Source organism: Poeciliopsis prolifica, unplaced genomic scaffold (assembly GCF_027474105.1).
Source record: "Poeciliopsis prolifica strain line A6 unplaced genomic scaffold, Auburn_PproV2 SCAFFOLD013, whole genome shotgun sequence".
Lineage (NCBI taxonomy): Eukaryota > Metazoa > Chordata > Actinopteri > Cyprinodontiformes > Poeciliidae > Poeciliopsis > Poeciliopsis prolifica.
In genome coordinates this window covers 8,162,718-8,175,823 of record NW_026562388.1, presented here as the reverse complement: position 1 = coordinate 8,175,823, position 13,106 = coordinate 8,162,718, and the positions used below count along the sequence as shown (strand labels likewise).

General features: G+C 38.9%; 2 protein-coding genes across 2 annotated transcripts; both read right to left on the bottom strand.

Annotated features, from left to right (window-relative positions):
* Positions 1 to 695: 695 nt before the first annotated feature.
* Positions 696 to 3,435, bottom strand: gjb3 (gap junction protein beta 3). The gene is made up of 2 exons (XM_055038124.1): positions 3,222 to 3,435; positions 696 to 2,610 (listed from the first exon to the last, which is right to left on the bottom strand). The coding sequence occupies exon 2, from the start codon at positions 2,529 to 2,531 to the stop codon at positions 1,668 to 1,670; it is 864 nt and encodes a 287-aa protein (XP_054894099.1). The 5' UTR covers positions 2,532 to 2,610; positions 3,222 to 3,435; the 3' UTR covers positions 696 to 1,667.
* Positions 3,436 to 9,541: 6,106 nt separating this feature from the next.
* Positions 9,542 to 11,451, bottom strand: gjb10 (gap junction protein beta 10). The gene is made up of 2 exons (XM_055038589.1): positions 11,362 to 11,451; positions 9,542 to 10,993 (listed from the first exon to the last, which is right to left on the bottom strand). Exon 2 carries the CDS (start codon positions 10,896 to 10,898, stop codon positions 10,110 to 10,112), a length of 789 nt encoding a protein of 262 aa, XP_054894564.1. The 5' UTR covers positions 10,899 to 10,993; positions 11,362 to 11,451; the 3' UTR covers positions 9,542 to 10,109.
* Between the last annotated feature and the right edge of the window lie 1,655 nt (positions 11,452 to 13,106).

Sequence of the window (13,106 nt, the reverse complement as noted above, 5' to 3'; positions counted from 1 at the left end):
ATGGTAAATGTCGCAGCTGTAAAGTTAAACACTGTTTCCTACCTCTGGCTAATAAATGTTTTAAAATGAAAGGCTCCTCTTTCATAATATTTTAGGCTTGATTGTCCAACTGCAATAAAAGAATCATTTATATTCAAGTTTTTCACATCGCTACCATTGGGTACCAGTAACAGTAGAGGGCGTCAGATGTACAGTACCTTTTTATGCTTTTATACTTCTTCAGGAAGAAACATATTTTGAGCCATTAATGACCATCTGAGGAACTATTGTGAGTAGATTTCTCATTGTCTCTGTGGAAAATTTCCTGTTCTAAGAAAACAGAAGACAAAACAAAGCATTTCAGCTGCTATGCTTTGAATGACAGGGTTTTTTTTACCTGTCATTAAAAAAAAAAGAAACCTGAATGACAAGTCTAACAGAGAACCTGAGGTTGTTGCGTATTCCAAGAAACATCTGGAAAAGTACGTAGCAGTTATGGGATACAATTTCATCATGACTCACAGCATATTCAGATGCATGTCTGGCACAAATTTACGTCGATGTGAGGATTCATCATAAAACATGACTCGCTCCTTAAATGAAGATTGTCAGGATCCACGTGTAGAATTAAAATCTACGTTCATATTATGTTTTCTCTTTCAGAAGTTGCTTGTTTCTAATAATGAATCTCAATTCAAAAACGGCAAAGACACACATTGTTGTCATACATTTACACTTTTACAAAAAGGACGAATATTAACAGCATCTGCAATCAAGACATTTCCAGGTGACGTCGAGACTGGACTGTTACAGTTCCAAAAGCCACATCCAGGTCTGTCCAGTTTTCATCCAACATGATTCAGTCCTAAAGACAGAGCAAACAGCAGTATTCCCTTGACGTTGACTTGAATCAACAGTGGTCTTGGATCGAGTGAGGTTGTGCACAAGTATGTCAAGACACAAAGAGTCAAAGCAGTACAAACCTGACACAGAGAAAGGATTTAAAAAAATAAAATGCAAAACAAATGCATTTGATTTTGTCTGAGAATAAAAAATGTAATCTCTGGACACCTTTAATACAAACTCTGAAGCATCTACATACCCATGAAGAAGGGTGTCCTTTTCTTCACTGGATTTACATAAAATCAAGATGCTGAAACCATAAACTGAGAGGAAATTAAATTGTAAAAATCCCTTTTTGATGGGTAAACTGTAGATTACGAAATCACTTCCTGACACACCACTGTAGACACGGGCAGGCAGGGTGAATACTTCTACCAGGTGTGTCTTTGCTTCTTTTGTGACACTCCCTCCCCATACCAAAACTCCTCAAAAGTAAAGCTGATAAAACCCTCACTATCTTGTTTTTAAAAGTAGAAGAGCTTAAATGGCACAGATATATTTATAGTATCCAAAACGAACAATCACATATCACCAACAAATCCAACTTAAATTTAACAGTTGACTTGTAAATATTGTGGATGTTGACTTGGAGACCAAAGTTCAAACAATTACTTCAGAGTTTTAGATGCGGACACAAAGTCACAATGAATCCAGTACCAATGACGCAGCTCTGAAACATTCCGTAATTTGGCTCATGAGTCTGCATCTGTAATGTTTTTTAAGGTTTGTGACCTGGGATCCAGCCAAAGCAGTTCTCAGCTTTTGAGCTGTGGAACTGACTTCCATCATGACAATGATAGGGTCAAGTTGGGAGCAGAGGCCCGTATTTTTGGATCTGTCCCAAGTACTTCTAGCCGAGTTGTTGCTTTGTATACATTCTTGAAGGGTGGAGGTTTATCGTCCCTAGCTCTCTCTGGCAAAACCATGTTGAAGTTGTGGAAATTGTCGTTAGTGTAGTCGTCATGATGCACAATGCTGCGATTGTGCTTTTTGCACTTGTTTATGATCCGTGCAATTCTCTTGGCGATGAGATAAATGATCTCACATATGTTCAGGATGATACAGAGGGCCGAAGCTCCAACCATGAAGTAGGTGAAGACCTTCTTCTCCGTTGGGTGACCGATGTAGCAATCAACCACGTTGGGACAGGGCATCACCTGGCACTTGACGAGCCTCGGTAGGTAGAAGCTGTCGTAGATGTGGTGAAGGATGTAGAGGAAGGCAATCTCAATACCCGTTTTTGCAAAAAGGCTTAACAGGTAGGTCCACCACAGCCCACCATGTTTCTTGCCAGTGTTGTTGTACAGCTTGCTGTCATCACCGAATTTGGCCCTGTGCTTTCGCTCGCGGTCTTTGCGGTACTCCACATGCATCACCACCATTAACGAAGGGCAGGTGACGAAGATGAGCTGCAGGGCCCACAGGCGGATGTGGGAGATGGGGAAGAAGTGATCGTAGCAGACGTTAGCACAGCCAGGCTGCTTGGTGTTGCAGTCAAAGTCCTTCTGCTCATCCCCCCAAACCCGTTCAGCTGCGACCACGTACACCAGCACCCTGAACACAAACACCACCGACAGCCATACCCGTCCAAACGCAGTGGAGTATTTGTTCACTCCACTGAGGAGGTTTTGGAAGGTTTTCCAGTCCATGTTGCTGATGTTGCTGACTCGTCGTCAAATATCTGTTGTCTGAAATTATTCTCTCTATGGTTACTGTTTCTCCTTTCACCTGGAAGTGGAAATGTAAAAAAACAAAAAATGGGTCACCAACGTCATGTTTTCAGAGCCAGTTGAGTTTCAGCCAATTATATATATATATATATATATATATATATATATATATATATATATATATATATATATATATATATATCAAGAGGGCGTTTGTAAAATCACAGCCCAAACTGCCAACAAAGGCCACAAACTTTTTTTCTTTTTACACACCCACAAACTGTTTGTTCAGTCTTTTCTTTAGGGCATTTTTAGGCAAATAGTCACTATGGAAATGAGGTTAGCACATGCCAGTCTCCTTTTGTGAGTATTTTCACGTAGAAGAGTTGAAGGAAATCTATTATTGAGTCTTAAAGCAAGATATAATTAATTTAAAAAAACGGCTTTTACGCACTAACTGTCCGCGCTCTCTGAACATATCGTCGTGTGAAGAATCGCTCTGAGACGATGCTGTCATGTTCTAAATCACAGTCGGTTACAAACCAGTCGATCCGCTCAGTGCGCACCAGCAAACCGCGACCTCAAGCATTCATTTTCTGTCTGAAACGCCAAACATGAACGTTGCCAAAACCTTCTAACACATTGTCAGAATCGTTAATGTTCACTTACTTTGAGACGTTTACTCCATATCTCTCTAAAACAACCGCCGGCTTGTTGATTTTCCCATTTATTCCGCCTCAGTTCAACTTCGTGCCGATCTTTTGACGCACGGATTTGGCTCCCGCGGACAGGTAGGAGCGCAGAGAGGAGAAATGTGGCCGTGGGTGTGGTCAAAGAAAACGAAGGAAGGCTGGAGCCGGCCCAGATGTTCCTCTCCGCCCTGCTTCTCTCCTTCTCACTCTCAAAGCAGCTAAACCGGGTTTTTATATTTATGGTGATTCTGAAGTGGCTCTGGCGAGATTACTTCAGCTTTTGTCTTGGTGGATGTCAGCGAACCCACTGGGCCCAGGAGCTAGGAGGAAAAATCCAGTTGATCAGAGTATGCAAAATCCAATCTGGTTGCTCAGTGAGATCTTGAACAGATGTTAATAATATTAGCTCAGATTTTATTGAACTTCCCAACACATCTATCTGGGACACTATGAGTCCCACATTCCACCCAGAGTTGTCCAGTTGGAATCTTATACAGACAATTCACATCAGACAATTTCTGTATCTAAGCTACACACTGTGTCATCTGCATTTCTAGCCACATGGCCCTATATGTAAATGTTCCCTGGGCTGGAACTACAGCTGGTGCCTACTTAACAGTGTGCAGTCAGCTCCTGGGATCAAATTCAGATCTGGGAATTATATGAATTTAAACTTTAACCTTGTCTCAGCTTCACGTTCCAAAGCCAGCCTGATTTGCTGATTGAAATGTTAAGTGAACAGGCTGCCACTTGCAATGCCAGCCAAAATAATGCATTGATCTAGATGTGTTATTTCCAAACACAGCAGCAACATGTTGACTAGAACATAGTGTACAATTGTGTATGTGAGAGAGACCCTGTGCTGTTAATGTAGAAATCATCAAAAATCCAAATAAAGCTGTTTTTTTATATATATATATATATTTTTTTATACAGGTGGACAAATTGGATTTTGAGCACAGGTGAGAAACATGTGACTTTTCTTCTTTAGATCTAAACTCTTGGAGGTTCTTTTTCTTGTTTTGTTGTCTTTCTCCTCTGGCTCAGTCAAAATCATCTTTTTCAGTGAATATATTCACTTCAATATGCCAAGAATGAAGGAATCTTGTGTATTTTTGATAGGTTGTCATCTGGCTGTGCAGATGGTCGTGTGCACAGGAAATTACTGTAATTACATAGTGTCTGTACAGACCCCTCCTTTTCCTAGCCTGGTTCCTGTCTACATCTGTAACAGTTGCTAGTGGCTTAGAAGTCTTCAGCTACATTCTGTTTCCAAAAAGTATAGCGTTGGCTTAAAAATGTGGTACAATGTATTTCTCTCCACTGTGTTCTTTCAAAACACATGAGCATCATCTCCACTGAAGGAAATTAAATTGTGTTGAGTGTGACTGATTTAGCGATGTATAAATCTTTATAGGTGCAAAGTTTTATTCTCATTTTTATTCAGTTATCAGTAGGTTTGCTAACAGGGCAGAACTTTTAGGTCAGGATGATGAGAAACTTCTGACTTTTTGAAACACATTATATAGATAAATTAAACACAAAGTCATGTTGTAATGACTTAATTTCTGTTAATTGTACTGATTTAATTTTGACAGTTGACATTACAATAAAATATTACAAAAGATCAATAAAAACCATTGTTAAAACCTGTTAAAATTGTGAGTTTTTTTTATCTGATCAGATTTAAGAAAAAAAAATTACCTTATCGATGCATATTCTAAACTGTTCTAAGCCTTTACTGTTAGTACAGTAAAGGATAATCAAAATAATTTTTCTCATTTTGAAGCATTCAATGCTTTCTTTAGTCAAAGTTTGCAGCATACCTACCAGGTGTTTTTGCTTTGCAGTCTTTGGTTTTAAAGGTGAACACTCAGTCTTATTGTTTTGAGTTTGAGTTTCCAGGAACAGGACTGTCTCCTTGTCAGAACATGTGATGGTTCTAGACAGCGCACGCAAGAGACACACCTTAACAGGAAAGCATATTTTTGTTGTGTTTATCCTTTGACTTGTATATATTTGTTGCTTGGGGGATGTCTTACTTAGAGATTTGCTATGGGTTTGAAACAAAAAAAAAAACTTTTTGCATGCTCTTTCATGCAGATTTATATCACAATACTATTTAAAAAGAAGCATTGTGTGCCTTACAATGTTTTAACTTTACTCTGCTCATATAACAGCCCAGCCATTCACCTCACAGGGTCTCAGTATCATTCACCTTCTGAAATTATGTAAGGTGTAGCTTTTGTGTCCTTTCTTTAGTCTGTGTACTAAAATCCCTGGGTTGTGCCAGAGCAAGCCAGTTCTTGCAGACTTGTTCCTTCTCAGAACAATAACATTCTCTATCTACATAGCAGAGGATAAGAAAAAAAAGTATTTTCATTTGGTACCAAAGTCCAATTTGAATAATTTAGTCATGTGTTCCAAGAACAGAAAAAGAAACCCTTGGTTTCTAAGAAACTTCAATTTGTTTGTTCCTTCTCAAAAGGAACAAAGAAAAATGAGGAACAAGGAAAATGTAGCGTGAGATAAGATCATCATTTTTTATGGAGGCAGTCGTCAACTCTTGCATGTTAGAAATGGAGAATGAACCTTGAAGAATTGGAGAATGGAGAGTTGTTAGGACAAAGCTTCTCTACATTGTTTATTTGTGCTTTTCAGAAAAGTCATGTCTTCCACAGTTGCTTTTATCATTTTAGTGGACAATAATTTCTTTCAGACTGGGGGGAGGGGTGCAAACAATTTTTCTAGACACTACATGAAGAACTGGTTCCAGTCTGGATAGAACACACCCAAAGGAATCCATAGCGTGACTCAACCTCTGCCAGCGACAATCCCGACAGGACGGATACAACAGACTGAAAGGCACAACTTTCAACTGCGGGCTCTGAAAAAGGAAGGAAGCCAAGAAATTGTGTGAGAAGGTCTTTCCACAAGACCTCCCAATCACATGAGGTTCCCATCGCGAGTGGGAGGGCAGGATTGTTTACAGAGACACACAGTCCGACTGGAGAAGAGGGATGATGGCCAAAGGCAATCACATGTGTAACATCGAAGCAACTCTGAGTTGTTATTACGTCAATGAGGAACAAAATCTTGAAGGAAGTTTTCAAATACTTCCTGTGAAAGGTTTCACTCAAGGAAGACTATTTATTTACTTGCTTACACAAACAGGAATATCAGTCATAAAAAGTATTTTGATGCATGTAGGCATCTAGAAAATGACTTGCTGAAGTTTCAAACAACAATCAGACTGGAAAAGACAGGAGATTGATGTTGTATTGAATTGTGAGTGGTTTGGGTGCCTGAGTATTTCAGAAGCTGCTAACATACCGAGATGCTAATGGACGACCATGCCTTGCTCCTACAGAGAATGTGCTGAAAAAAAAAAGCTTGAGGAGACTGGTTTGACAAGATAGAAAGAAAACTGTTGCTCAAGTCGCAATCAGCTTCAAAAATGCTCTCATGTTGGATTCTAACAATTCATTATCATCCATCACAGCATAAACCAAAACAACCAACCATACGCACGCACTCTCACATGTAAAGGCTTTTTAGGATGGTTGATGAATTTAACATGTATTGTTTTTGGAATGAAGCCAGAGTATCCAGGCAGAATTTGGGGAGAACATTAAAACTATGTTGAGAAAGTCCTCAACTAGCATCAAAAACCAGGATGTTCTGATTGCAAGAAAGTCTTGCATGCAGCTGAGGCGTCATATCATAAAGCACAATGAGTTCAATGGCCATTAGATGTGGTGCAACTGTAGATGTGCAGCTGACAAATATGAAGCAACTCTGAGTTGCTACTGCGTCAATAAGCACCAAAATCTTGAAGGAAGTTTTCCAATACCTTCCTTGAATTTATGGTATGAATTATCAAGCTCCAAACTGACCATCTGTCTTAAAACTCTTCAGAAAAAAATCTAAGTTATTCTAATACCCGGAAATATTCAAAAAATGTTTCTAAAAGTGAAAAAGAGATCTAAAAAGTTTAAATTAAGGTAGTTGTCTCAGAGATCAGAGATTCTTAGCAACTTCTTTACACTACTGTAAAGAAGTTTACAGTAATGTATAGTAATGTAAAGATCATATCCTTCATACGAGTTTTAGAGTTGATTTGTTCAAAACAGTGATTAGATTATCTTTATCTCAACAGGACAGATCATCCAGTTTCCATCTAAAAGGGCAAACATGGGAAAAGGAGCTCATCAGCACTGGGAAGGAAGATGAATTTACTGAGGAATGAAAATATCTGAAGACAACAAGAGAGCTTGGCACCATCATCATCATCATCATCATTGTTCAGCAACTAAGCAGTGCTTTGATGACATACCTTAGTCATTCTAATTTAGATTTAGGTCAAAACGTTCTCCACCAATTAGTTGGAAAAACAGATCACCGATGAAAAAAAACAAAAAAACAACTGACCCACTTTACAAACACGTGAATCAGGCAAACATTCATAAATTTCAAGGTGTGAAGATGAATCAGCTAAATTCAAAGAACTGAATTTACAGTCAGACTCAACTGCAGGTGACCAGAACCAGATTGTAAGTGTTTTTTTTATTATTTAATTATTTTTTAATTTTTTATCACTCTTTTTAGAATTTGTTTTATAAAAGTCTGGATTTTTTTATATCATCTGAACTCTTAGTAGATGAGATTCATTTTTGTTTCTTTGTCTTTTCTGTATGGAGAAAATATCTTTTAACAATCAAATGTTTCATCGACAATAACAAGTTAACTCGATATCCCAAACAAAGGTCACAAACTATGATACTCCCAGTGTCTTTCTTCAGAGATGAGATAAAACTAAAGGGTGTCAAATATCTCTACTTTCCTCTCCTCACTTTTAGAATGAAGTTCTTTGTTTTATATCCAGACAATAGAACCAGATCTGTGTGAACTCCACTTCTCACCCAAAACTTGGGTGAGAGTTTTGGGTGTGTTTTGGGTATGTGCATGCAAACAACCTCATGCATGCACATACCCAAGAGCAGTTCAGAGAGACCAAGTGACCAAACAGTCGGGTTTTTTTTGGATATGGAAAGAAGCTGCTTACTGAAAAAAAAAAAAAAAAAAAGCACAGGCTTGTGGAAAACATGCTAACTCCATGTGGATTTCAGCTGCTCCACCTTGCAGTCAAAATTTATATCCTGTTTATCTCACCACACTTATCTAGACTTTACCACTTTCATAGAAGCAAATATTGCTCTTTTTTTCTCAAATTATATGTACAGTATTTTACATTTTATTTTTGTGTGTTTTCTTACATGTTAATGTTACCTAGTGCAGATGGAGTTCATCCTCTTTAACTAGTAAATGCATCTATTCAAGAAATCCTTTGCTCATGTCTTATAAGTTTTCTTTTGAAAGTTTTATCTCCATGATGCTGCTCTTTACCTCAAAACAAAAATTTAGCAAGGTAATTTAGCAAACTTACTGCTTGAGAAAATAAGGGAAATGTTTGTTCTTGTTAAAAAGTCTGAATATATCAGGCTCGAATGTCAAATCTTCCATCTATCTACTAATGTCCTTTAGAAATTACAAAGTAAGGTAATAAAATACTCGTTTCCATCTGTATACCAGCTGTTAAAGTAATTTACAATAAAGTGTACGTTTCTATTATTATTCTTTAAAAATCAGAAGCGTTTTGTACTGTAGCTTGCCTTAAAAACTCTTCATACGTTTCCAGTGAACTACAGATGCCTGCAGTTAATCCAGTCCTTGTTTGTAGAGTTCAATTTGACTGGTTTACTTTTGTATATACCATTCTGTCACTGGTTGTTCTGCCAAGATAGATGTAAACAGCTGCATTTCTAAACCTTAGCAAGGCAAATAAGGAGAGAGTTGCAAATGCCCCTTAATTCTGACAACATCACCGCTTTTGCACATTGCAGAGAAACTACTGTAATCAACGGTATAAAAAAAGAAAAAAGGCAACATAAACACAGATTCTTGTATTGGGTGGAGTCACTCTTCAGAGGAGATGAATCAAATCATGGAGTGGGTGGCTCCTCCTCAATGTACCAATATACCCAAACAATGAAAGCACTGCTCCTGGCAACAGGATAATCAGCCTGGCCAATGGGGTGCAAGGCTTTTTACGAAACAAATGGAAAAGCAAGAATGAGACAGGAAGAAAGGCTGAGATCTTTGCTCAGCCACAAGGCTTGTGCAGAGTCAACAAATCCTTTTCTGTAGAGATGGTGTATGGGTTTACACTGCTCTTAAACACATTCTCCTCTCTTCCAGCCGCCATGTCAGTTTACCAAAAAAATGAGAAAGAAGCCCTTTAAAACATAAAATAATATTTATTACAAAATATTAACACGTATGCAGTGAGGTCGAATGTAAAATATCCTCATCCTGATCAGCTGTGTTTATGAAAACCACATTCTTGCCCCCAGCATAAATACAAAAAGCAGGAAAACACAACACTAACAAAAACAAGTAATATCCAACGTCAGGCTCTGAGGGAAAGGGGCAGACTCTCAGCAGGCTGAACATTTGAGGTTGGGCTTAAGCACAGGGAAAATCTTACACAGAGGAACCACATGTGCTGGTAAAACTTGCCAAACCAAGGAGTGACTCACGCTTCTGATCCCAAGTCTAAATCAAACAAAGCGACCTATGAAACGTTTGTTTTTCTTTCTTTAAAACAACAGTAGAGCTTTTCACTTACAATACATTATATTTACCAACAGTATGACACGTATATTCTGATCCAGAAATACAAACTCTGTACAAAAAATCAGTCTTTGAGGTACTTTATACCAACAAGTCTTGAGGCAGCTAGGAGTGCCGGCTTTTGCTTGCTCTCCGTCTCTGTGCTCTTTCAGAAAGTCTTTGCTCTCGCGTCTCATGACACAGCTGCGCTGTATGAGGGTGCAGGCGTTTCGGGTGTTTTTTTCCCTGTATGTTTCATAGCGTTCGATTCCATCAGACTGGATCTGCTGGACAACGTGTTGGTCACGCGATTTGAGTGATGATCCCCATTGACTAACTCGTGGAGGCGTTTCCCCACCAGGTAGATGACCTCGAAGATGGAGAGCAGGACGCAGGCCAGGCTGGTGACCACCATGAAGAGGGTGAAGATTTTCTTCTCAGTAGGCCGAGAGATGAAGCAGTCCACTGTGTTGGGACATGGTTCCTGTGTGCACTTCATTAGAGGGGGGAAGTCATACCCCTCATAGATGTGGTAGAGAAGGTAGACAAAGGTCACATCCACCCCTATTTTGAAAAGCAGAGTGAGGACATAGGTCCACCACAGACCTCCGCGTTTCTTCCCAGTGTTCAGGTAAAGTCGGCGGCAGTTTTCGCCATACTTTTCCCTGTGCTTTTTCTCCCTTTCTTCCCTGTAGCTCACATGCATCACCACCAGTAATGAGGGGCAGGTGACGAAGATGAGCTGCAGGGCCCACAGCCTGACATGGGACACTGGGAAGAAGTGGTCGTAGCAGACGTTGTGGCATCCTGGCTGAGCCGTGTTGCATTTGAAGTCTTTCTGCTCATCTCCCCACACCTTTTCAGCCGCCACCACAAACACCATGACTCTGAAGAGGAACACAATGGACAGCCACACTCTACCGAAGGCTGTGGAGTACTTGTTCACCCCACTGAGCAAGCCTTGGAGGAATGCCCAGTTCATGATGGAGTTTATTCACAGACTGTCTCTTCCTGCTGATCGAAGGCAGACAAAAGGCTTTCCTCTGGGCTTAAATGTCACAGATAGATCTCGGGTATCTGAAACAAACAGAATCTGAAGTCAATCATTGAGAAAGCAACAAAACACAAAGAAACGTCAGTAACGTTGTGTTCTGGTCGTTTAGTTTAAACAGTATTGAATCACTCCAAAGATCGCAAAAATACACATAATTCTTATTCATCTTGTTAGATCTAATTGACATGAGCATTCATTTCTTTCTTACAATGTTGTAACTCTCGCTAAATCGAGCCCATTACTTTCCATTGCCGAAATAAAAACTTCCAAGTTTGTACATTCCGTGCGTAATTTGCGCGCTGACACGCGTTCCCCCATGAAATCCACTAAAACAGCTTCACATCTCAGCCTGATCTAGTATGTTCGCTTGTGTCTGTTTGAGGTTACTCACAGTTTAGAGCTCCAAAACAGTCGCGGTGCCTCAGAGTCGCGGCAGCGCAGCAGTCCGTGGCTCAACAACCCCGACGAGAGTCTGGGCAGATTCACTCCCCGGACTGGAACGGAGCTGAAAGTTGGGGTGGAGCTGCGCGCTTGGTGTGTGACGTCCCACCGCGCTGACCTGTTCAGGTGTGGCTCCACAACCTTAAAACTTGTTCGACCAATGAAAGGTAGAGTCTCGACTCTTACGTAAAACACGAACCAAACAATTTGGTTTTCATTTGAAGATATAACGATTTAACAAAAGTTGTTTTTTTACTTCTCTCTTTTTTTTCTTTTTGTTTTACTTTTTAAAAAACATGAAAAAGAAGAAAGAAAGAAAAAAACCTTTCCAAAAAATATTTGAAAGGCATCTCAATTGTTTAAAGTATCATAAATAAATTGATTTACTGAAATATTTCAGTTCAAACAATGAAGGTTTCACACATTTTTCACACACTGAGTGTATTGTATATATTTATAAGTTACAGTTTTATTTCAATCATCTTGGATAAATAAAACACCAAACTTTACCTAAAAAAACATTAAATAATACAAATGAAAACCATTTTTATACATAAAAGTTTAATTATTATTGACACCAATAGGCAAGCTACAAAAGTCAATGCTAAAGAAAGTTGTTCAGAATGTTGTATCAAAGCACATTACAGGAAAGTTTAGTGGAAGGAAGAAGGGTTGTAGAAAAGGTGAAAACCATTGGATTGACTGGACTGTTGTTCTGTGGTCTAAAGTTTCTTCTTAAAGTTAAAGAGCAAACTTAATTGAAAATTTCATTGAAATGCATTTGATTTAGAAATAAAGGTCACAGAATTTGAAGGAATTGTAGAAAGGCACTGCACTGAAATCCAGCATAAAGGTTCCTCAGAGAGACATGATTCGTTTTGATTCAAAGCTAAGTGTCTTAATTTATCAGCCAGACCCAATGCAGGCACCCGATTAACTCACTTTGCAAGCAAACTCTCCTGTGTTTACTAGGGGTGCACCGATTTATCGGCCAGCTGATTTATCAGTGCCGATTTTCTTAATTTTGTGAGATCAGTGATCAGCTGATTTTTACATGTGAAGCCCATCTTATCCACCAGTGCTATTAACCTCGGCAAAGGAATAAAAATAAACCACTGCGCTTTTCTTTTATCCTGTGAGAGGTTTGACTCACAAACCAACCAACCAGGTCATGTTTGCAAGTTTACAGTTAACAATAGTCACCCATTGTTGAAAATATATTAAGCAACTTTTCAGAAAAAAAACTGGCATCGGCCAGAATTGGTAAGTTAGGTTTTTTCAAAACATTGGTAACCGGTGATCATCCAGAAAACTGCAATCGGTGCATCCCAGTGTCTACCTAATACCTCATCAGTGCCACGGCCTTGCAGCCTCTGTTATGTGTGGCTCTACGTTGATTAAAACCAACTAAGAAGTGAATGCATATGTCTTTTAGTACTTTTCTTAATTAAGTCAATTTTTTTTTTTCATTGTGTGATAGAATTATTTTTCAGCAAAACAAACTGATTTCTTGGACTACTTTTGGAATAAGCCAAACGTAGCAGAAATAAACACTTGAAATATATCCATTAGTGTGTGTAATGACCGTCTAATGAGTATGGCTTTTTGAATTTTATTACTGAAATAAATGACCTTTTCAGTGAAATTCCACTTTTTTTTTACATGTACCTGTTTCAGTTCATCGGTTTGCATCTG